The 25,517-nt window shown below is 40.7% G+C and overlaps 2 protein-coding genes across 4 annotated transcripts in view; both read left to right on the forward strand.

Moving 5' to 3' along the window:
• Positions 1-550: 550 nt before the first annotated feature.
• anxa11b (annexin A11b) lies at positions 551-7,882 on the forward strand. 3 transcript variants are annotated; one of them, XM_070926559.1, is made up of 15 exons: positions 2,412-2,442; positions 2,506-2,790; positions 2,986-3,023; positions 3,213-3,356; positions 3,468-3,555; positions 3,677-3,771; positions 3,892-4,005; positions 4,195-4,285; positions 4,733-4,812; positions 4,953-5,009; positions 5,116-5,209; positions 5,368-5,463; positions 6,061-6,119; positions 6,246-6,368; positions 6,482-7,882. In XM_070926559.1, the coding sequence occupies exons 1-15, from the start codon at positions 2,412-2,414 to the stop codon at positions 6,539-6,541; spliced, it is 1,455 nt and encodes a 484-aa protein (XP_070782660.1). In that variant the 3' UTR covers positions 6,542-7,882. The 3 variants fall into 3 exon arrangements, with proteins under 3 accessions (XP_070782659.1, XP_070782658.1, XP_070782660.1); XM_070926558.1 differs by adding an exon at positions 551-620 and having other exon boundaries at positions 2,403-2,790; positions 3,213-3,555; XM_070926557.1 differs by having other exon boundaries at positions 2,385-2,790.
• Positions 7,883-11,894: 4,012 nt separating this feature from the next.
• The window catches only part of LOC139302971 (disks large homolog 5-like), a 30,402-nt gene continuing 16,779 nt past the window's right edge, over positions 11,895-25,517 (forward strand). The window contains exons 1-9 of the mRNA XM_070926636.1: positions 11,895-12,192; positions 17,681-17,749; positions 18,607-18,775; positions 19,151-19,294; positions 20,841-21,024; positions 22,627-22,883; positions 23,200-23,512; positions 23,913-24,143; positions 25,219-25,403. Of these exons, the coding sequence (XP_070782737.1) occupies positions 11,895-12,192; positions 17,681-17,749; positions 18,607-18,775; positions 19,151-19,294; positions 20,841-21,024; positions 22,627-22,883; positions 23,200-23,512; positions 23,913-24,143; positions 25,219-25,403 (1,850 nt within the window). The remainder of the gene's footprint in view (positions 12,193-17,680; positions 17,750-18,606; positions 18,776-19,150; positions 19,295-20,840; positions 21,025-22,626; positions 22,884-23,199; positions 23,513-23,912; positions 24,144-25,218; positions 25,404-25,517) is intronic.

A 25,517-nucleotide genomic window follows, 5' to 3' on the forward strand; every position in this document is an offset into this window, starting at 1 on the left:
TTTTCTCAGTGAAGTAGGAAAGGAAAGGAAACTTTTTAAACGAACAATATTTGCATATTCATAGATTCTGAAGTGTTCAATTAGGGAGGAGATGTGCTTTTCAGGAATTTTAACGATGAAACTGACTTTTCTTAAGGCTGAGCCTAAAACATGTCTGGTGGGTGGTGAGTTTAAAGTTTTCAGGGGCTTTAAAAAGATGAATAAGAGTTCGAAGAGATGTAAATGAAATAAATATTTTATGCAGAAAATATTTTGCATTTCATCTAATTTTTCTCACGTTAAAAATGACAGTTATACTCCCCATGACTAATATGGAGACACGAAGAAGAATCAACAAACAAAAACAACAATGTTATCACCATGGAAACATTACATACATAACATAAACAAATCTAGCTATGGTCACTTGTAGACAACTACTGCAGTGTCCCCTGTGGTGGAAATGAGACACCGCAGCTCGCTGAGTCAACATCATCCTCTCTCCGCTGACTGTTGAGAGTAACCGAGCAAAGGTTATTACTGCAGGACGGAAACAATGCTGAGGACCCACCCACCTCCGGACTACTCTCTCTGCTGCTCTCTGCTCGTCTCTTCCTGGATCTGAAGTCCGTATCTTACAAGTAAGTAATCCAAATCCTTTACTTTGGACTATACATGCCCGCAAAATATTAGTTCTACACTGCGTTACAGGCGACTACGAAGTTCAGCAAAGTACTTTGATAAATTTAGCGGTGTCTGTTAGCTAACTCCCTTGCGTGAGGAATGTAGGAAATTAGCCTCGCCCAATTAAACGCAGTTGGCTTAGAGCTGTTTAACGGTAACGTCGCTCAGCAGCAACAAATGTAGGACTTTCTTTATTTAAAAATAATTCAAATGGCTTATTGATACTTTTAACTTTTAACGTGTTAATAGTTTTTACCGGTATGTGTTCAGACTGGATGCTGAATGCTAAACAGTGCTAAACTTCGTCCGAGTGTATTAGCGTATGTAACGTAAACGGACCGCAGGGTGGATACAAGCTCTCGGATATCAAAGACGTTGGAGTGAAATTAAACGTTAAAGCTAGCTAGGCTTGACAGCATATAGGCTTTATGGATTAAATGCGCCTTATTAATGTAGGCGGATATAGGGTACAGTAAAAAAAAATGTAGCGTAATGTTACAGCTAGTTGGCGAGTTGTGAAATCACAGGCCTGTGATGCTCGGTCAGATTGGCTGGTCTGCTGCTTTCCAGTGCTCGTCGTAAAAATTAAACATTGACATGCACATTCTCGCGCTTTAACGTATCATAAATTGCAAAAATTATTGACAGTATAACAACAGAAGCAATCTGTTGCTTACTGAAATCATTAAGAAATCAAGAAGTCTGTGACGGACATTATTAAACATTTGAATCGTTCTTATTTTTTAAAGAATTTCAAATGCAGCGAAGATAATACCGAAGTATTAGATGTCATTAACTTCTGGGACGATTGTTATGTCAGGTACAAACGAATTTGGATTTTCCCACGCATATTAGTCTTATCATTGGGTCGTAAATGTGTGGTGTGGTGTAATGCTGGTATTTACGATAACACTTAAAAGCCTCACCAGTGCTTCCAAGGGTTCAAAGGAAAAGGCTGGAAAGCTACTAGTGAATGTCAACAATCAAATGTCCTTCAAGAAGTCACCTCTAACACAATGTGTTTATGTCCACTTAAAGAACCCATTGATGCATCTTTGAGTTCAGAATGATTAAATATAAACTTTTAATAAAATTAAAGCACTAAATACGTTTTTACGGCTGAATTGTCTTTGTTTGCCTGTAAATAACTCCAAATAAGTTGTGTATATAGAGCCAAACTGTAGACTATTTGTCTCACTGTGTTGGTAGTAAATACATTGATACTTCTTGTGTGTATCTAAACAAAGTGAATTTACAGTCTGCTTTACTGCTCATTACAGATGACAGACCGGCAGCTGTGAATAGTATTTTACTTAGTTATGGGATGACACAGAGGCACCTAAACAGTTGTGTAATTGCAAAAACTCTTCAAATGGATAGGATCCCACCAAAAGGACCTTATGAAATAGGGATCCCTAATGTGTAAGTGAACAGATTTGGGGACCCTGGCTAGTTATGCAGTGTTCACTCCGGTTGTTTTCAAGAAAGGGGAAGGAAACCCTGAACTCTGCCAAAAACAATGGAAACACTCTTGTCATATGATGTTAGAGATCTAGGCAGATGGAAGTGGTGAGTTTCTGTTGTCATAGTGGAGATGTGGTCAAACGTTCTGTGGACTGTAATCTGCAGCTTAGGTATATGGGCGGATACCCATATGGCTCTTTTTGCAGTCAAAAACAGCCATATGATGACCCACATACATCACAGTAACAAGCCACAACTTCAAATACTTTCTCCAGGTTCTGAAGATGAGCTACCCAGGATACCCTCCTCAGTCCGGCGGATACCCACCACAGGCAGGGGGCTACCCACCTCAACAAGGTGCATATCCACCCCAAGCAGGCGGCTACCCACCAGCCGCAGGCAGCTACCCACCAGCAGCAGGCGGCTACCCACCAGCCGCAGGCGGCTACCCTCCTGCAGCAGGAGGCTACCCCCCACAGGCAGGCGGATACCCACCCCAGGCTGGCGGCTACCCTCCCGCTGCGGGTGGTTACCCTCCAGCAGCAGGGGGCTACCCTCCCCAGGCTGGTGGTTACCCTGCCCCAGCTGGAGGCTTCCCTCCTCAGGCAGGAGGATACCAGTCACAGTCTGGAGCAGGAGGCTATCCCTCCATGCCTCCAGCAGGTGAGGTTCCACCTACACACACACACACACCCACACACATACATTCATATATATATATATATATATATATATATATATATATATATATATATATATATATATATACCCAAAAATATATAATACATATTTTAAAAAATCAGATTTGCTCTTTAAATGAATTGCATTTAGAGTGTTATGCCAATATTTTCTTTGCAGGTGGAGGCTGGGGTGCAGCACCAGGCGGCTATGGAGCGGTACATAAAATCTTATCTCACTCTTCACTTCTGCATTGCCAACGTCACTAATAACATATGGACCGACTTAAGCTAAATCTCTTATTTGCTTAAATCACCTTATCTCCACCACTCCTACTTGAACCTTATTTGCTCTATATGAAGTTTGCCACAATGGGCTTAGCACTTACAGCTGTCCTCTGTTCACAGCCAGGAGGGGCTCAGCAGGGATACCCAGGGGGCCCCGCCCCAGGCCAGCCCATGCCAAGTTACCCCGGCGCCCCGGCGACTAACCCCTCAATGCCTGGATATGGAAGTGGAGCTCCGTCCAACCCTCAGGCACCTGCCATTCCCGTAAGATGCATTGGTCTTCATCCTAGGACTTCTCTGAAACTATGTTCCAATGCACATACAGCTAAAACCACATTTGTAGCTTATCTTCGAAGGTTTTTATTTTTTTTACAGAAAGGGTATAGGGGCTCTATTAAAGACTTTCCAGGGGCTGATCCACTGAGGGATGTTGAAGTTCTACGAAAAGCTATGAAGGGTTTTGGTCAGTAAATGGTTAATATTCATTTGAATATACCCATCTAAACTCAATCCTTTTTTTAAATTTTTTATTTTTTTTCATTTTTACACATCATCAATTGATTATAAAAAAATATTTTGAACAGGCACTGATGAAAATGCCATTATTGAACTTCTGGGAAGTCGCACCAACAAGCAGAGAGTTCCAATGGTAGCAGCCTATAAAACAACCTATGGAAAGGTACGTTTTCTGTTTTTTACAGTTGAAGTTCATTCTGTAATGTGTTGTTTCTCATCTACCCTGTACAGTAGCTATATCAAGGCTGACTGCGCTCTCATGTTTTTTTGTTTTTCCTCTTAGGATTTATTCCACGATCTGAAGTCTGAGCTCACTGGAAACTTTGAGAAGCTGGTTCTTGCTATGATGAAGAACCCTGCACACTTTGATGCATCTGAACTCAGAGAGGCTATAAAGGTTGGAACCTCGAGTTGTTGTCTCAGCAGATGCTTCAATGTTGTTTTTTGTGGTCCAAACGACATTGTGTGACTCAGACGGCCAGACAAGTTGAGACTTGAGTCATGGCTGATGACCACTGAATGTTCACCACTTTTACTCTATGAAGCAGGTGCATCTTTGAATGTCTTACTAAGGCTTTTTGTTCAGGGTGCAGGAACTGATGAAGCTTGTCTGATTGAAATTCTTTCATCACGCTCCAATGCAGAAATTCGTGAAATCACCACAATCTACAAAGCTGGTGAGTTTTGATCTTAATATTTATAGTTTTGATTCAAATGTAAAAAAATATTGAGCCCTCTAACTGTCTATTCTCCACCATTGATGTTAATTTGTTCAAATAGTGATCATCATTACATTGTCTTTAGTCCAGCCTATATATTTTTAAAATTATTTTTTGCTTCATAAAATAAACGGAACTGGATTACATTTGTGCCATGAAAACATTGATTAGATCTAAGACAAAAAATATATTCTAGACATACAGTCTATATTTGAAGAGTTTGAGCTATGAAAAGCATTTTACGTTTCCCCTATCTGATCTTTATTCAAAATACAAGTTGGGCCCTTGTTTCATCAGTTTTCAAATTGCTGATGGTGTCATTCTAGTGTTTCGTGGTGTCTTCACCAAATGCAAATGTTATGCAAATGAATGTATTTTCTATAAAAAGCCACACCTTATTTCCAGAGTACGGGAAGAGCCTGGAGGACGCCATCAGCAGCGACACCTCTGGTCACTTCCGCAGACTCCTGATCTCCCTCTCTCAGGTAGCTGCTGCACATTTTACACCTGATTCATTATGAGCTCTCTCAAAACAGATCTCAGCTCATGTGAAGTTTTAAGTGTTGACTCTGCCAGTGTACTCGTGTAATGTGATTTTAGTCAACACATGTCTTACTCTATCTAGGGAAACCGTGACGAAAGGGAGACTGTTGATATCGCCATGGCCAAACAGGACGCTCAGGTGCAGCTCATAAGTTGGTTTTGGTGTTGTAACATTCTTGGAAAGTAATTAGCAAGCCTGATCATGTTCCTTTTTTAATTTGTGTCTGTGTCTGCGTGGGCAACAGAAACTGTATGCTGCTGGGGAAAATAAAGTAGGAACTGATGAGTCTCAGTTTAATGCCATCCTGTGTGCTCGCAGCAAGCCTCACCTTCGAGCAGGTGTGTAACATTGTTTCTTCCTTCATCTCTTGAAGTTCCCCATAAGACTGTTTTTCCAGTGTCGTAGCTGCACATTTTGACCATTAAGCACATATTTCACTTATGTTTTCAAATGTTATGACTGTAACCATCTCGCCTGTGATTCTTGTCTTTATTAGTCTTCCAGGAGTACCAGCAGATGTGTGGGAGAGACATTGAGAAGAGCGTCTGCAGGGAGATGTCTGGCAATGTGGAGTCTGGCATGGTGGCTGTGGGTACGTTCTTTGGGTCTCTTTTTTTTCCAAACCTCAACCAAACTGAAGTGGCTTTCCAAAAACATGCTGAAGCGTTAAGTATATATTGAAGTCATTCGTCAAGATGTTTGTTTTGAAAGGCTTTCCTGGAAGGACTAAAAATATCTCGCAGATGCAAACAGGCTGCCGTTTGACCTAAATACCTTTTTAGTACTTGAGGATTGATCAAGAGTAAATGATGCACTGAAAGACTAAAGGCTGCACAAGTGTGTCATTTTAAGAATAGAAACAGCTGCATCAAAAAACACTTATTGATCATCTTGGGGGTCAGACTGAAAAGAGTTACCGATATTTTAGTTATCATTTAGTTGTTTCAAATAGGCCACATTAACCAGTTAAAGGAAACCATTGTGGGGTTCATCCAAATGCGTTAGGGTAGTTTAGAAGTAGTTTTTTGCGATTATGCAGCTAACTAAAAATGTGTATCTTGTCTTTTCATTTACCTCCTTTACAATGTCTGTTGCATCTTGTCCCCTTAGTATAACAAAATTGGAACATTTGTCTGGTTTTGCAGATTAATACTAGACTCATCTATTTACATGTTCTCCTTTTTCCTAGTGAAATGCATCAAGAACACCCCTGCCTACTTTGCAGAAAGGCTCCACAAGGCCATGCAGGTACACCTGTTGTTTATCATCACATCTTATTCTAATTATCACAAACCACCTGTTCGTTGTATGGGGGCAGAGGAGAAAATGTTGCTGCTGCAGTCACTGAAGTGTCACATTGTGATGTGTTGACAGGGAGCAGGAACCAAGGACACAACCCTCATCCGCATCATGGTGTCCCGCTCTGAGGTGGATATGTTGGACATCAGACAGGAGTATGTGAAGACCTACGGGAAATCATTGTACACTCACATCTCAGTAAGTCCCACTAATGATGTTATTATGACAATCACAGTTTGAGTTCCTTTTTTATGTGATACATTTGTGGGATCATTTGAAATTCATATTAATGTTTTTGCTTTGTTCCTCAGGGTGATACCTCCGGGGATTACAAGAAGCTGCTGTTGAAGCTGTGTGGAGGTAATGACTAAAAGGAATGGAAGATAACACATGAGGACCATATATGTCCACACTGAAACAATGTTATAGGACCTTATATCACCTCTGATGCATGCACTTCAAGTTAGCTCTCCTATGACAACAGTCAATCATTATTACTTTTGTATTCTTTTCAGTGACATGATAGATTTTGTTTTGCTACTGTATTGTAGTAGATGATTGCCAAATAGTAAATATATATTAATATGAATATATTTTATAGATGCAGTAGATAGCTTTGTCATTTTTGGGTAAATAGTGACGTAAAAAGTGGGTGCCTGGAAATGTCATACTTAATTGACTAAATTCACTATACTATATAACTGTTCTAACTGTGTCATAGAATGATAATTAAAATATCCAATGAACTGCTAAACTTTAAGTCTGCATCAGTTTATTTGGACAAACAATAGAGTTTCACAAAATAAGAAAAACTAAAGATGCAGAGATGAGAACAAGTGTGTCATTTATCTAATATAAAAAGTACATATACAAGGAAACATTTAATACATTACTTTATTACTTTCAGTGTTACTGAGTTTATCTCACTGCCAAGCATTTCAACTATGTACAAGTTAATCTGAAGTTGTGTGAAACTATTATGCAAGTTTTATCAAATGATGTACAAGTGAATCTCACACAGAAGAGATAAAAACAGTAAATGCTTGTTGAACCAGTCATAATTAAATTCCAGGTAATTTTTAAGCATGAGACATAAAGAGCTGCTAAAGGTATCTCCTCTGTCTTTAAAGCGTCTATGTCAACTAACCAGAATTTTACTCCTGCTTGCAAGTCTATGCAAATTAGCTTTTCACTTTATATCAGCATTACTTTGTTTTGTTGTTGAAACGCAAACCTTTCCGATCATTGTTCACCATTTACAGACAATGTTGCCTTTTTCCTGAATGCTGAAAAGCCAAAGCCTAAAGACGGATCATGTTGTGCCTTTTGTCAGGGCAGCTGTGTAAACTGTTCAGAGCGAGTCGATGTTTCACTGTGGTTTATGTTGCAAATAATCAATAACATTTCTCAACATTGTGTTTACAATTTTTTTCATGGTGTCCTGTACTAGTTTGTATGTTTTACTGCCAGTAGAGGGCTCTTTGGTTCACATTAAGTGTCATTTCTTATGTCTGTGTGATTGCTTTGCCTGCTGACTTAAAGTTTGGCTTTGATTTGAATATCTATTGCATTAACTCTACTTTGCATCCTTGTAACATGATAATGGTTGAAATTCAATGGAGGCCTTTTTAGTTTTCTAACATTTTCCCATATGATAGTCCCAGTCTTCTGAGACTTACAAACAGCCACTACTCATTTCAATAAAGAAAACATTTTGGCATATCTGGATTGTATTTGAGAAATGGGATCATGTGTTTTGCATGAAACATTGACGGTGGATTTTCTTCTCTGAGCCGGCACACAATGAGCAATTTGCATTTCAAAGCCAGCCTCATTTTCACCACCTTGGTCTGGATTACGATGAGCGAGCCCCCCCCCCCCACCACCACCACCACCACCACCACCACCACCACCAATCCTCAGAGCATCACGAGCTGCAAGTTCTGTTAAAAGGTGCGAGTAATGTGGCTTACATAAGTGATGTCTCTGTGCGTGTGCTTGGCTGTATCATCGGAGAGGGGGAGAACATGTCCAGGTTAGCTTTGCAGCTTGAGTGATATGGCACAGAGAGCTTTTCTCAAGGCTATAAATACTGTCCATATTGGAGACACCTAAAGTTCTTTCTGTTGTGCTCACTGGCCTCAAAGTGCAGCCTCAGAGGGGCTGTGACGGGGAGACAAATGACTTCACCAAGCCTCACTCCTTCTACACCTTTCTCACTTCACTATTTCTCATACACCCTCAAAATGAAAAGCTCCCACCAGCCGGAGGACAAGACAGGATGAATATTTGATGTTGGTATTTGTGTTTTTTCTCTCTAGCCGAGACTGTTATACCTCCTGAAATATATAGGTCAAAAGGAAATCAGAGGGGCCTCCCATTTGGCTCGCTTTTACTTTTAGAGACAAAACAGAACACTTTCCTGATCCTGATTTCTAGAAAAGGGGCTTTAATTATTAACATGTGGACGTGATAGCAGGATGCTGCACTCCTTTCTGGGACATGATCTCACTGGTATACACACACATGCAGGGATACACTGTCCTATTGGAGATGTCAGACACTTATGCACATGGGAGTCGTGTCAATCAACAGTATCTGTCCGCATCATCAGTATTGGTGGAAGGTGGGAGCTGTGAAGGTCTGCCTTTGATTAGCTGTTAACCCTCACACTGCCTATCACGCCCCGGAGCTTTCTCTCCTTCTATGAAATGACAATTTGAAGGATTTGCATTTGAATTCTTCACAAGAAAAGGTGACTCAAATCTCTTAAAATTGATCCTATCAGAAATAAGAAATCAAAAAATGATAATGTTATGTTTTACTTGAGAGTTTTTTAAATGCTTATTATATGTTGGTAATTTCTTTGTTTTATATGGTCATTTTGAAGAAAACTAACAAAAAATAAAAAGATTAGATAGATTGTAGATAGACTAGACATAATCTGAAATGAAAAATCTGTCTATCGAATCTATTGAGATTAGCCCACATTTTACCTTAATTCACAACCCCATCACTGGCCTCTAATGTTAATACTGTCTTCTAGACAATCAGTAAAAGTAAGTATTGACCAAATTGTTGATTTGCAGTGGATTTTCTCCAGCCGTCCAAAGAGGAATGTGCGGTTAAGTGACATTTGGTTGCCAGGGACATAATCCCGCTTTAAACTTCATGAGTGCATATAAGCAAATTACAAAACCGAGGATTAGATGAACAACACATGATGAGATGTAGCAGCAGATATCACTATCCAGCCTGCAGAGCTGCAGCCTGCACGGCTCGAGGTTCATCCTCTGATATTTGACAAAATAGGAGAATAAAACCCGTCCAACCTGTTCCTTTTATTTGTGTATGGAGGCTTTGAAGCAGCACATTGTCTGCCAAAAGACAACATATTACTCTATAAATGGCTTTCACTGCCAAACAACAGCATGAGTTTGAAGTTTTAAAAGTGTAGGAGCCTCTTGTTTCAATCTAGTGCGATGGTTTTAGGAATTTACATAATTCCTAAACATTCCAACTAGTTTTCTTTGTGTGCGCCAAATGGATTTTCCCTGCTGGAAAAAAGAAATTAGTTGAGTTGTTACATAACCACATACATTGTCAAAGCTGTGCTAAACTTAAGAGTGGAAATGTATGGCACACTGTGTACCGTATTAAGCTTTAAAGCCAGGCCCTGTGTGCTCTAGGTAGCTCCAGATGAGAGTCACAATCCTCATAAAGGCAATACACTGATGCTCCTTAATAATACAAAGTACTGTCAGCAATTATGGTAAATGAGCTCAAAGTAGATTTCCACATTCAGCACCTCTACCGTCTGTACTGAGGCTACAGATCAGCAAATATAGATCCTCTTCTATGTGATTTCTTTGTCTGCTTTTACATAATTTGCTTCTTAAGGATATCAGTCTTACGTGACGTCTGCCTCCTTTGAGATCTCATGGATTAAGTGGAGCAGAAGAAAGCTCATGGAGCAGCAGCGGCAGATGTGTATGGTCCATCCAGATGAGGAACAGGCAACTATCTGATCAGGACGTATACAAATCTACTATAAAAAGACATCAAATCATGAAATAAAAGCTATTGCATTTCCTTTATAATTAAATAATAGCCTATTCAGAAGCGCATAATCCATGTGCTGTGTACAATAGTAATTTTATGCACACAACATAGAAAAAAGTAGGAAACAAGTCTTTATAAACCCACTTCTGAACACTGAAATGTAACCAATTGCATTTACTTTACATTTACATTCAGAATCAGAATCAGAATCAGAAATACTTTATTGATCCCCGGGGGGAAATTGTACAAGTACTGTTAAGTACAAATTTAAGGTACTTTCATGCTACTCCACAACAGTTCAGAAGGAAATGTTGCACTTTTTTACTCCACTCCATTTGTTTGACAGCTTTAGTTACTAGTTCCTTCAAAGATGCATATTTTTCATACAAAACATATGATGCTTATGAAATAGCCCATTGTTACAGGTTAAACTTGCCAACATTATATAAAGTTGTTAAAATTAGTTCCATCTCGACCAACTACAACAGTAAAATGACTTACACATTAATGTAATGTATAATAGTACTTTTACTAATGATACTACCACCTCTGGTAGTAGTACCAGTACTTGTAAAAGTAGCAGTACCGCAGTGTAAAAATACTCCATTACATTCAGTCCTGCATTCAAATTCATTTTACTTAAGTAAAAGTATTGGCATCAACATATACTTAAAAGTACAAAAAGTAAAAGTACTCATTATGCGGAATGGCCCATTTCAGAATAATGTATATTATATTATTGAGTTATAATTATTGATTCATTAAGCGTGCATCACTTTAATGTCGTAGCTGGTAAAGGTGGAGCTTAGTTTCTACTAAGGCCTCCATATGTAACTGTAGGGTATCTTGTAAATTTCACTAAGGGATCAATAAAGTCTTATCTTTAAATAAAGTCTTTATCCATAATAATACATCATAACTGATTTGTGCATTAGCATATATTTTGTATTACTAATCTGAATCTGAAGATATTCGGAGTAACAAGTATTATTTCACTCTGAAATGTAGTGGAATAGAAGTATAAAGTAGCGTAAAATGGAAAATCTCAAGTAAAGTACAAGTACCTCAAAATTGTACTTAGTTGCTTCCCACCGCCGTTGGTAAATATTATGTCTTATAATATGTTTGTTAATGGGAATTACAGCGGCCGGGAGCCAGGTGCGTCTACAAACAAAGCCCCGCCTACGTTTACCTTAAATGTCCATTGCACGGAAATATGATTGGCACAGAGCTACAGCTGCTTGAACGGTGAGACATGGCGGAGTTAGTAGTCTGACAGAGAGGGCTCATGAAGAGTTTTTTTTTTTTAAAAACACTTTTCAACATGTCGAAAGAACTTGATTTCAGGACGACAATGTCTTCGTAACGTAGCGAAGCTTAAAGAGGCAGACACGTCTTTTTTTTTTTTTCGGGAAGGACGAAGCGGCGGTTGGGAAAATGTGTTGTCATCTTCGTGCAGTCAACAGCCTTGGGCAACAAATATGGCTACTTCTTGTGTATCCTTCAATTCGGGTTGAAAACCGTCCCAACTGGGCCGAGCGGGATAGTTTCGGGGAGTCACCGCAGTAGTAAGTACGAAGTGAAGTTGACGACCAGGAAAGAGTAAGAAGCTGGATTTGTCCCGAAGCTAAATTTGGTTAAAACCGAAGGGAAGGAGAGGAGATGGAGCCCAAGCATAAAGAGTTGTTGGAGAAATGTTACCAGAACTTGGTGGAGTCGATAACAGATGCGGACCGAGTTGTGGATGTTTTGGCTCACTGCGGCACCCTCAGCCAGTCTGAACGCTACGAGCTGGGACACAACTGCTCCTCCAACTCGGAAAAAGTGGACCTTCTCCTGAAGATACTGATAAGTAAGGACAGAGACCATTTCGCAGAGTTTTGCACGGCCCTGGAGAAGACGCACCCTCACCTGCACTCTGTGCTGCTGAATGGCATCGGACCGGTGGATCATACAACTGGTAAGAAGCAAGCCAGGGGTTAATTACTCGATAATTATGTGGTCATAACAATGAAGTAAGACAGGCAGAAGACCATGTATAAATGTAGATTAGCATGGACGCATTTGTAGCTCTATTTTAGTGATGTACAGTGTGTTTAGAGGACTAGTGTCTTTTATTTTGGTTATGATCCAGTTTGTTTTCGATCCAGCTCTGAGCATGATCTAACTAACATTAGGGGTATTGACCATATGACAACTTGATGAAGGACATGACTTTTTCTCTGGGCAAGAATAAAGAGGGAGAGAGAGTGAGTGTGTGCTACACAATCATGTGACCTGATGCTTATTTACACTCACACTACTGTGCTTGTTTCCTCTGCCATGTCACTAAAAGCACAGCCTGCCAGCCTTTTGTGAAAGTATTTAATGGACCCAAAACGACTCAAACAATCAATGTAGTGACAGCAGGGCTGCCTGAAGTTGTGTGTGTGTGTGTGTGTGTGTGTGTGTGTGTGTGTGTGTGTGTGTGTGTGTGTGTGTGTGTGTGTGAATCAATAACCCACTTGCACCCACAGTGCAGTGACTAACTTTAGCATATAGGAGAATGAAAGATGGTCTGTGAATTACTTTTTTATTAATTGAATAACTGTTTGAGCTATAAAATGTCAGAAAATATTGAAAAATGGCCATCACAAGTCCCAGAGCGTAAGTTGATGCCTACAAATTGCTTGTAGGGCTTTTGTCCATCAAAATATCCCACAGCTTAAAGTGACTTGTCCAAAATCCAATATATATTCAGTTTACTATCGCATAAGACAAAGAAATGCAGCAAATCCTTACAATTGAGAGGGGGGGGTTAGTAAATCCATTATCCATTATCCATTATCATGTGCATCATCATTTTTCCATCTAGCCTACCTATTTCAGCACTGTACTGTACAAAAAAATATTCAGAATAACCTTTTTATGTGATCAAAACCGTTTTAAGGGGAAATTCACAGAGATCGTGAAGCTATGTATTAAATTCGTATTCTACTGTAACATTTAAAAAAACATTAAAAAAATATATTACACATTGACATTACATTTAATGTGCGAACATACAACACATTCCACCTTCATGCCTTATTATTTCACCCTCATCTATTCTACTGGATTTTGTTTCTTAACATAAATATATCTTGTAGATGATAGAGTGACAAGTTAGCACATGAGATAAAATAGACTAGAATTTATCCTGAGGGAAAATGTTGTGCAGCAGTTTCAGTACAAAGTAGGAAAGAGTGCAAATGTATAAATATCAACACACCCATATCTCAGCCTCCTTGCTGTGTATTTACTCTTCTCTGCAGTTCATTCAATGTAACCTGAGTATAATGTTGTCCGGTTTGCTCACAAAAATCCACCTTTCCCTGCTAGTGATGAGTACCTCCTAAATAGTTTTTTCTTCCACACAGCTGAATCCTACAGCTACAGAAATACTCCTGTTGTTTTTATGATGCTAATAAATGTGTCACCAAATTCAGCGTAAGCCAAGCCGGTCATGGTTTATGTGCCAAAATGTGTCAATATCACTTGGAGCACTAAATCCTTCATTCATATACGTAATATTCAGCAGCAGTTATGCACACACACTGCTACACGGTCCTTGCTCAGCACCTTTATCTCACCTTTTGCATTTCAAAAGCAATATTTGCATTGCTAGTTACTTTGTTCATGATCTGCTGTCGTGTCATACTCAGTGAGCTGAATGTTGAGGTGTTAATTATGCATTTGTACTGTCCTCATTATTTATAAGAGAACATGAGTCCATTTTTCCAAGCTTTTTCTATTTTTGCGCTGCATTTCACAATCGTGCACCGAGTCTAGAAGTGAGTACTGATAGGCTTCCTGCTGCTGAAGAGGTTTGTACATGAACAGGTCCTGGGCTGGTCTTAGTTGCCTGGTGTAGTCTGCAGCTCCCTGTTGGTAGTCACACAGGACACAAATGGGCTGAGCTGCTTTTTGCTACTGGGCAGACTGGTTCTTCCACCGCACAGCCAAAAGAAGGGCCTTTCCCCAAGAAAACAGTGGCTTGTTGCAGCCTATGTTTTCAAATAAGCATGAACTAGCTACTCCCCAGCCACCCAGAATCCCAGAGGGTCAGAGAGCTAGATCATCTTTGAAATGAAAACAAGGTTAACGAGTGAGAGCTTTGTTAGTTAACCCCAGCAGACACTCAAATGTCAACAGCAGAGATGCAAAAAGTAGCCTATTGAAATGATCACTGAGCAGCAAGTATTTCACTGTGTTGTGAATATGATGCAAGCCTACACGGTACTTTAAAAAGGTGTGTATCGCCAAGGGCTTATTTGTTAGTTTTTTTAATAAACAAAGATATTCTATAGTTTTATATAACCATAGCTTCAGGGCTCGACAGTAGAGAGCTTTTGTTTACAGATTGTTCTAACCTTCTCTTGAAGGAACAATAACACGACGGCAGCATATCATAAGGGTGTGTATCGTGGCTGACGTGTTCACTTGGCTGTGCCACTGCTAAATAAGACTGGATGTTAGGTAAGAGTTAGGAGAGTGAAATGCTTGATTTTACTGGTTTTCTGTATAATTTCCATTAGAGTATCCACCATTTTTTCCAATGGACATTAGCTATTACCACAGACACTAGTTAAATGCAACAAGCATTTTATTACAGAATCAAAATTATTTTTATTTAGTGTTTAATACCCATGATTGAGCCTCATAAGGTTTTATATAGTGTAGATTTCAAAGCGTATTGACAAGGCTAGGATTCTACAGCCATGCTAGCAACTCTATGAGGTTATAATGCTCATGTTAAAGAAATCCAAACTGTTAGATATAGGTCTGGGCGATATGGCCAAAATCTTCTATCACGGAATGAATGGGCTCAGTATATATAATTTTATATCACGGTAATCGTATATCTCACGATACAGTAATTGTTTTGTAAATTCAATTAAGAAATGGTTTAACATAACCAAACTGTACTTCATGCTCTGTATTTACAATTTCACTCTCCTCCTCCATGTTTTCTTCTCACTCTCTCCTTCTGCCGCGGTTGGCAAACCAGCTTAGAGGTGCATTACTGCCACCAACTGACGCTCTCACATCATGTGAGAACGTGGTAAGCAGTCCTGCTGCCTAAATCACGTTACATTGCGAGGCAGCTGGATTTGCGAGATCACGCGAGAATACAGCCCCGAATATGTAGCAGACAGGAAACAGTATTGCCACCTGTATTACACATTCTTACTGTATACGGTGCGGTATATACTGTCATATCGCCCAACCCTAGTTAGATAGACAAACCAAAGTTTTGGACAAATTACATTTCCACCAACCACAAATCTGAAATCTGATAAACTGCCTCAAGTGATGTCACGTTTGAATACAGTATAAAAAGAGTTTGAGCTTTTACACCCAAATGACATTTAACTTATTGTAGAGCTGTTAGATCTGAGTAAGAACATGAGCCCATTTCCATTGAAAAGGCTCAGAGTGTTTCTCATTCATTATCAGTGCCGCAGAGCACCAGATGTGACTTTAGATGATAACAGCACTCTGCGTTGGTGCTCCTGTTTTCAGCTTCGAGAGATGCGGTTTGAGAGAACGCAGTGCACCAAGTTGCTGTGACTTTAGTGTTTTGTGAAAAGAGATCAACCTAAATGAGATACTTGAGTGGTGAGGGTCAGACCCGCAGCGAGGTCCAGGTCACATGACTTCCACGGAGCAGAAAAGTGAGTGAGCTATGACACAGTGAACCTTGCCCATTGAGACACTCTCTGCTCAAACAGAGTCATGGGAAACTTAAGCTAGAGCGAGAACAAAGAGAGCTTGATCCATGGGATGCCACGGTTCCTGAGGCACATCAGTCTTTTTTTTTTCTTCTTCTTCTTCTTTCAGTCCTTTGCTGGGAAAACGAGGGGTGAGCCATGTTAGCTGGGCTCCTTCCAGTCTTAATCAAACTCATAGTCTCCTTTAGCTAGTGGGAACTCAGCCAGCCAGGGATTGATTTAGAGTACTGAGACGTGGGTAAATAGAATCGTTTGTCATGCTCCCGCTCCGAGTCGAACGCTAGACTTTACATCAACGGTGGAAGTTGCTGATTTAACTGAACTATAAGCTGCTCATCCCACGGCCAAGTTAGCTCTCAGTAAATGTGCCGGCTGTTTGATCAAGACTTGCACAGGCTGTTAAACATTTTAAGCACCATTAAAAATCCTTCTTCTTCTGACACACTTAAAGGAGGAAATGTGTGGAGGTGCTTCTTAGGTTCACATTTGATGACAAGAGTAAACAGTTGGGAGTAATATCGAAGCAATTTAACCAACAAACGTTAATAGACAACAATTTTGCAGATCTGATTGTCAATCAGACATGCCAAACATAGCTGATATATATACATAGTTTATAGGACAAAACTTTGAAGACTTCACCTTAGGCCCTGGGAAACTGTGTGAAAATGTCAAACTATAGCCCAATCAATACTGGATATTTGAGGCCAATAATTATATTTGATACATTTATTAATAATACATCCGTCAATAGTCAATTTTTTTCATGAATATTTAACATAAACATTTGATAGTGATCCTTTAATTGTGAACATGATGTGTCCTGAGTGGGACATTTTTCAGTTGAAGAGTAAACTTGTCAGTGCTCTCCAGTAAACAAACGTATGTAATGGTGACACTGTTTTGGTAATCGATTAATCATAAGTAATTAATAAGAAAGTTTTCAAGCAAAATGCTAAACACCCGCTTTTTCCAGCTTTACCGTGAAGGTTTGCTGCTTTTCTTTGTCTTACGTGATAGAAAACTTTTTAACTTTGGGATTTGGACTGTTGTTCCAACAAAACAACAAATTTGATGCTTGAGTTTAGGTAATTATTATGATTATTGACTATTTTCTCTAATATATATGCCATCATAATGAAAGAAGCTTTAAACACAAACAATCACATAGTAGCTTGAATTGATTGAAAAAATCCATAGTTTTACCATTGATGAAAACAATTTCTTCTTTCCAAGAATTACTTAAAGTTGGTTTTCCAAATAACACAATCTTCTCCATAATAGTTACAGTGTTGTACTGAGGCGTCCTTTCTGTACAGTTAATTATGAATCACTGTAGGCTATAAAAGAAGGGGCTTTCACAGGGGGGAACTGTGTGATGTTGTCAGAGGAGATAAAAGGAGAAGCTCTGAGGCTGCAGCCTCTTTGGGGCCCTGGCTAGTCAGTATTCAAGCTCCCTGCTCAACTGATAATTAGCCACACTCTGCTGTCAGCCCACAGGCCCGTCATCCCAAGTTGGGGAAAGTCCCACCTTATTATGCCTCCAGCTGGCCTTTTTTCAGTAAAGGCCCCTGAATGTAACCTAAGCCACAGTGCCTTGATGTACCATACAATGCGGGAGATAATCATCTTACTATAATGCAGACATGGTCGAGTACACTCACAGCTGACTTTAATGTTTTGTTCGCCTCGCAGGGTCCACTTACAGCATCTTGTCCACCATGCCGTCGGACTCAGAAAGCAGCAGCTCTCTCAGCAGCCTAGGTGAGTATGGGGCGCATGGTGGTGTTTGGGTGTCAGGTGTAGAAATGCCAAAAAAGAACCATTATCTTCCTGGATAAAAACACTGAATATGTTCAAAGGAACCAACCTTAGAACATACTCGGCAGATAATATTGGCTAAAATAATAGTCAGCCATTGGTTGCTGCCTGTGTAGACTCTGAGCACATGCAAGTGATTACACAGATGTGAGAAGGATTTAGAAACCCTCTACCCCCAAACACACACACACACACACACCCACACACACACACACACACACACACACACACACACACACACTGACACAGACCTGCTTCATTTAGTCGTTCTCTGAGGGAGAGAGGATTTGACTGGTCCATTCCACTGAAAGGGAAACTTTGATTTGTATCGGTGGGGGGATTTCTGTGTGATATATTCACAAGTACTGAGGTTAATGAGTACAACAATGAGGTAGATAAATAATGAAGTAGAATATTAAACTGATTTTGGCCTCACAAATGTGAGTAATGATTAAAAATGATACAGTAAGATAATGGTTAAGGTATTTTTTGTAACAAACTGCAACAAAGAGCTCTTGCTTATCATTGGTTAATATTTAGACCAAGGAAGTTCAGTCTGGGACTGTTGAGCCTTGCGAGTACACTGGTCTTTTGTTCATGTTTTCATTTTGTCTTTCTAGTCTGTAAGTTTTCAGTAAAAAGTAAAAAAGAAAATGGAGTTTTGTGAAAGCACACGTCAGCTACACATATCTGTTTGCTTGAGAGAGCATTTTAAAGGAATCAATGGAGGTGCACTAACACCCCCATCATTTGAGCTCTGTGAACTGCACATGCCACCAGTGACATGCTGACTCACACAGGTACGCCCGGTCAAGCCTCCTCCCCTCCGCCCGCCCACATGGACAGCCACCAGGTGAATGAGAAGATGGAGACAGTTCTGTTCCAGCTCAGACATGTGACCCGCGAGAGGGATGAACTGCGTAAACGCCTGGCTCTCTCTTCACCCGGAACCACCTTCGATGACTGCAGGTACTGTTCTGATCTCATGCGCCTAAGTGCCTGTTTTCCAAAACAAACATTTAGAGAAAAGAGCAGTGACCCCATGTATACCTGCACTCTGTGAATAGAGGCATTTTGCCTTGTTCAGCTTTTAAAAGCAACATAAAAACAAGTGACTTAAGGTCTTGCGTGACGTAAAATTGTTTTAAAATATGCTCAACTCTGTAAAACAAGGAGTAAGCCTACAATTTTAATGATGCCTCTCTTCCCGTGTTCCCATAAACCCAAAGTTTGCATGATGTTTACCTCGCTCCTGCTTCTCTCATCCTCCCACATGGCGTCTTAAAATTGTGTTGCACCAAAATCAAGTTTTGTCTCCCTTCTTCCCTCCTCTGTGTGAAATAGACCAAACTCAAAAGCAGGTCATGACTACGAGCGTCTGAAGCTGCAGTGCATTAAGGCGATGGCAGACCTGCAATCCCTGCAGAACCAGCACAGCACCACCCTGAAGAGGTGCGAGGAGGCTGTGAAGAAAGCAGACTTCTACCAGTGAGTGGAAAGCCTACTACCAGGCCTTTGTAAATTTTTTAGCAGCCGGCGCATTTGTGCTGTATGCATTCATGCTCAGCCTGCAGGGTTTTAGCTGGTATTCAGTTCTTTCTCTGACATATTCACAGCAGATTGCGTAGAACAGATTTTATTTTTGCGACAGTAATAGGGATGAAGCCTTTATACCAGTCCAAAAGCGGATGAGTTAAGCCTTGAAAAAATCCTTGCAGCCCTTCATCAATTTAATTTCATCTTTTAAAAAAAGACTGTTTTTATTGTCTTCTTAGCAGCATAAATCCAGAGTCGTCTTTCAGACCAAAGGTTGGAGCGGAGACTGAATTACTTCTGTATAAGTAATGCCCTTGAAGGGTTCATGCCAAAACATGCTCTGTAATCATCATCATCATCATCTGAACCCTGTGTGCATGGCACGGCATCTGTGCCATGAGGATAATGCTACGAACAGAGCATTTGTTGTCCTGTGAAATAAGCTGTGCCGAGTTGACGAGAAGGGGAGGCTGGTCCATTTGTGTGATTCCATGCTGCCATACTGTCTCCAAAGTGTAGGGAGCCGACATCTGGCCGCAATGCAAACAGACAGATGAAGGATTATTGCCATGTTTAAGCCTCTCCTTCTGAACCCTGTTTGCACATCAGAGAAAGTCTTTATTTATTACTGTTCTGTCTGCCTCTGCACTTATCCATTCACACTAAACACCATCCTCTGTGAATGGGAAATCATTTTGTACTAATATCAATAAGTCACTTAACACGTAGGCTAGCATTAGCAGTCAGTAATCATGGAGGATTTTATTAGTCCTTGTAGTAATTCATGTTTGTACTGTAACCAGTTAAGCAGTATTACATAAGAGGCATTTTTTACTTTTAATATCAGCATAAAACTAATTAGCGTCTCTAAGTGGCATGAATACCTATTGAGACAATATTCAAAAAAGGAGTACTGAGGTACTGCATATCAGGGTGCATGAGAGAATACGTTTATACTTTTATACTACAAAGAGCTCCTTAGAAACCCAGACTGAGCCTGAACTTGTCTACAGTTGTAGCCCGTGTTTAACTTTGTATTTATTCATTTGATTAGATTTTGATTAAGGTTGGAAATAAAGCAGTAAATGACCATGTTGGACTAGAAGAACACAGAGCATCACAAGACATGTAACTTATCATGAAGTTGGTATCTAAAAAGTTGAGCAGAGCACATCTACGAATAAGCCATATGCACAGAACAAAGGAGAGTAAAATCATGTGCATTACTTTGTAGAAATTGTGGAGTGCTATATTTAAGTTGTGCAGAAATGATTAGTTGATTTGAAAGGAAATAATCAACAGCCATTACAGTAATCAACAGCAACAGCAGCTCTCCAGGTGCATGGCCGGTTTTATTGCATAGAACATATTTGTTATATTTCTATCAAGAAAAATTATACCGAGATAATTATCGGTATGGTTTTATCGCCCAGTTCTAACTTGAAGACATCACGTTGGATACTGGGTTCTGATGGTACTTGCTGTGTTATCTCCTCAGTACGCTGCACGGCCGCCTGGCAGGTGAGCATGCCCAGCTGAAAGAGGAGCTGGAGGCGATGAGACAGGACAACATCCAGCTGGTCAGGGAGCACAACCACGTGAAGCAGGCCTGCGAGGAGCTGAGGAGGCTGCATGACGACGACCAGAGAGAGGTGGCTGAAATGAGGATGTTGCACCAGCAGGTACCTGTGGCTCGTCACATCATGCTTATACAGCTACAGATGAGAATGCACACACTGTAGGATTTGCACACTCATTCCCATCTCTGACTGCCTGTGAGATTAAATCATTTGGCTCTTGACATTTGAGAGGTCATTTAAAGTATATCTCTCTGTGTGACCATTACTCCCAAGACGACGACATTCAGAGAAATGGGGTCAGACGAGCTCGTCCTCCCATGTCTCCATCGATCAAAACATTCTTTCATATGAGACAAATGACTGTGTGTTTTACTGTTTCTCCGTCTGACATATTTTCTGACAGCATTCAGAGGGTCAGATCATTAAATGTTTTCAATACCTTACATGACCATGGGGAATGTCTTACATGGCTCTTTGACAGAAAGGATACGTGCCTCATTGTCCTCAGAGCTCACGCCATCATCAGGTAAACTAATGTTCAGCGTCAGTCAAATTAGGAATCAAATTAGCTCAGTGATGTCAGTCCAGAGTCGACCTTTATTGTGTAGTTATTAGATGCCAGTGACATACTACATACTGTACTTTCTCTTGTGTGAAACGTGTCCTGCTTTGTCCTTCAGCCTTTTGTTGCTCTGTCCATAATGTGTATTATGCTATAGAAAAAGAAAGAATATATCTGGAACGATATGTGAGAGTGTGTAGGATTAAGGTTAAAGAAACAAGGGAGGTAAACATGATGTGGACAGGCATCTCACTCAGTGGACACTTTTGGTGACTCACACTCCACCATCAGTACAACATGAACCTTTGGGTCACATTTAGGTTTATTCTGGCGACTGACAGCAAGTTATGCTGAGCTTTATGGGTGTATTTGTCATGAAGAAAATGTAGGAAACATTGGAAGAGTGAGGGAGGTGTGACATGCAGCAAAGGTCCTAGACCAAACTGGGGACAGTGTGGTCATATTAACCATTATACCACCAGAATTCCCCAGGGCCACTTCCTTGACAGTTCCCGTGATCAGCACATGGACTGGGTAACCCTCTGATTGGAAGCATATCGAGACCCACCTTTTCAACTGATCTCGGTGCAGTTGTTTAGTCCACACAAATGACACCTTTCACAACAGACTAAACAAACAAACTTAACAAGGAAGCCGTTCTCTTTTTCTCTTTTTTTATATTTTTATCCAGAGCACCAAGAAACGCAGTTGCAGGCAGTCTTAACTTTTCTAAAAACAAAAGCACCAGAGAAGCGCTGCCATTTCTGTATGTGTTTGTCCATAAAAGTAAAGCTCTAAGATATACAGAATCTGGCTTTAAATCTTGCTCTGGCTTGCTACCGCAGCACACAGTTGAGGGCCTAAAGCTTTCGTTGATTACTTTAAGAGATTAAGTTACTTTTCTGTGTCAAAACACTTTGAGACTTCATTATTTACATTAAAGCTAACCTGGATTGTAGATGTAAATGGAATTGAATAATCATGAATCATAAATGGCCAAACCTCATCTTTATATAAGTATACTGAAACACTCCATTACATTGTTTGGCAGCATCCCTATTGTTCGCTTTTGATTGCACCACAAATAGGTGAAACGAGCAGTCCCTTCTAATTCAGAGGCACCTGAATGATGTCATTTCCAGGTGATGAGAGAGGGGTCATCAGATGTCCTCACTAAGCTGTATGACACAGCTGTGGACAAGTTGGAGGCCATAAAGAGTGACTACGAGGCTCTGAGGAAGCGCTACAACGAGAAGACGGCTGGTCACAACGCAGACCTGAGTCGCCTGGACCAGGCGGAGGAGGAGAACCATCGTCTGCAGAAACAGCTGGACATGCTGCTGAAGCAGAGAGATGCTGCCATCCACTATCAGCAGCAGTACTCCTCGTCTATAAGAAGGTAAAGCCGGAAACATCACGGACACACAAAACAAGCAGCACTAGAAGCTGCGCACACAGGCTTGGCAGCTGTAAAACGTATTAACAGCAGACTTTGCTACAAACTAGTAGATTAGAAATAGTAGTAGACTAGCAGATGCTTTCCCATTTTAATTTTTCCTGTATGATGCTGAGATTGTGAGCTTGGTCACTTGCTGTTTTTGTTGTTTTGTTTTTGCCTGTCTGTGTTTTTATTGGTTATGTTTTTAATGTTTTTTTTAAATATTCATCTTTTTAAATATTCATCTAAAACCAAATATATTCCCGATGTTGCACAGGTTTGACAACACGCAGCAAGAACTGTCCAAGGCCGCAGCCCAGAACAAGGAGCTGCAGCGAGAGATGGACCGGCTGCAGTCAGAGGCCACGCGGCTGAAGACCCAGCAGCTCAAGGCAGCGAAAGACTGCGAGAAATGCAAGGAGGAGCGGGACTCTGTGATCAACGAGTACCGTCTGATCATGAGCGAGCGGGACCAGGTGATCAAAGAGGTGGACCGGCTTCAGACTGGGCTGGAGATGGCGGAGGCGAGGCTGAAGAACACTTCCTCTGAGAGGCGGGTGGCCAACGAGGAGCTGGAGGCCCTCAGACAGGTAACAGCTCCTTTAGTCCCATACTAAGAATTAAATCGGGTTAAACATTTCACATTAAGAACTGGGAGAACAGTAAGTTCTATTTGGATCATGGACATGTCGATCTGTAAAACACAGTAATTTCATGATCATTGCTTCAAATCAAGGCTACTTTTCCTGCCGTGTGTGGAAAATAATAAGTAAATTTGTTGATGAAGAATGACTTATTGAATAATATCTGTGATCATTCATTTGGCAACACCCAAAACTTATTAAGGCTGCCTAAAAAGTAATCATATGGAATTGAAAGGCTACACTGCTTTATATATCACAGTGACACAGAAAAGTCAGAAAGTTATGAGTATTTCCTCACTTTTGATCTCCATCATCCACTTGTGGCATGTTTTTGTGCGATATGAAGGAGCTGGCCTCAGCGCTGGTGGACAGGGACCGGGCCATCTGTGAAAAGAACGAGCTGCTGGAGAAATACTGCCACGAGGTGAAGGACAAGGCCGAGGCCCAGAAGGAGCTGAGCCAGGCCTGCAAGGACATCGAGACGGTGCGCGAGGAGAGGGATGTGGCCCGCAAGGAGAGGACAGAGGCCATCATCCAGAGGGACCAGCTGCTGCGAGAGTATTACCAGGCCAGACAGGTAGCCAGACAGACGGGAGATTTATTGTTACAAGTGGAGGGATTGATATTTTCTCCGACAATAATCCCTTCATCCCATCTCATATAGTAGTAGTAAATGTTTTTTTTCCCAGCAGCTGGCAGGTTTCCACACATTGATTTTTGTTGAGAAACGTGTGTATCGCCCCTCACACAGCTTTTCAGTGTGATTGTCAGATTAATTGCAATGAAAGTGCTGAGATTCCTGCATTAGGAAATTACCAGCAATTACAGTGAAAGGCTCTCTGACTTGAAGTGCACAAGAAAACTGCACTGTATCAGAAATGGATAATGAAGGCAAACACGAGTCCAGGAGAGTCTAATGGAATTGATTTAGTTATGGACTTAATTAATGCTCTCACTACACTTTGCTGTCTCCCTGCTGTACAGTTATTAAGAGACTGAGAGACAGAGAGAGCATGTGCTATAGATACACCAGTAACACTATATCTGACCTACTTCAAACCACACTACCTAATCCAATCTATGACTGTTACTCACACTACTGTTACAAGACGTCATGGAAGTTACTTTTTAGTTTACGACGTTAAACGACGTCCAGTTTAATACATCAGCATGTTTGAAGGCTAAAGACACACTAAAACACTGCACAGTGGCTGATAATACTATAAGATTTTACTCTCTGAAAGATTACTATGGACAACAATCGCAAGGTTAAAAGAAGAAGTACATCTTTCATCTTACATCTTCTCTTGCGTTGCAGCAAAAGTCGAGCCAGGTTTAACTTCTTGCCAGAGCCTGTGTCGGAGCCTGTGCTGCTGAGCAGCCAGTGCTGTGGCCTCTTTGAAATTAATTAAGACGCTGCCTTTTTGATGTACAGTGCTAATGTCGGGATGAACACAGGCTCAAAAGTCTCATAAATGTGTTTGAGCAAAAATGTTTGTTGCAGGGGAAAAAGTATGAAGTCTCACAAACTGTAAAATTGTCAAATTAAGACTTTAAATTTCTTTAAACTGTGTCTACCATAGCATCAAGCACAATATTAGATTAAAAGTGCCTTGCTGCTCACATCCTTTGTACATTTCCTTCAACTCCAGAAACAAGACTCTGCCACTCTGGACATGGAACGAGCCAACAAGGAGATCGAGATGCTGCGGAAGCAGTACGAGGCCATCTCTCAGGAGCTGAAGGAGGCCCTGCAAGAGGCCGAGGTAGCCAAGTGTCGACGAGACTGGGCCTTTCAGGAGAGGGACAAGATAGTGGCAGAGAGGGAGAGCATACGGTGAGGAGTGGGTTCAAAATACATCAGTGTTTGTTATTTGGAAATATGTTATATTTTACGTTGCATGTTAGTGAAGTAAGACTTGGACGAAAATAGATTTGTTTACATTTTGTG

The sequence above is a fragment of the Enoplosus armatus genome, chromosome 20 (assembly GCF_043641665.1).
Source record: "Enoplosus armatus isolate fEnoArm2 chromosome 20, fEnoArm2.hap1, whole genome shotgun sequence".
Lineage (NCBI taxonomy): Eukaryota > Metazoa > Chordata > Actinopteri > Centrarchiformes > Enoplosidae > Enoplosus > Enoplosus armatus.

What these genes read in the sequence shown, in the direction of transcription:
- anxa11b (XM_070926558.1), top strand. Translation starts at nt 2,412, where the DNA reads ATGAGCTACCCAGGATACCCTCCTCAGTCCGGCGGATACCCACCACAG. An exon ending in CACCACAATCTACAAAGCTG is followed by an intron (nt 4,286 to 4,732) that starts GTGAGTTTTGAT and finishes CCTTATTTCCAG; the next exon opens with AGTACGGGAAGAGCCTGGAG. An exon ending in CATTGTACACTCACATCTCA is followed by an intron (nt 6,369 to 6,481) that starts GTAAGTCCCACT and finishes TTTGTTCCTCAG; the next exon opens with GGTGATACCTCCGGGGATTA.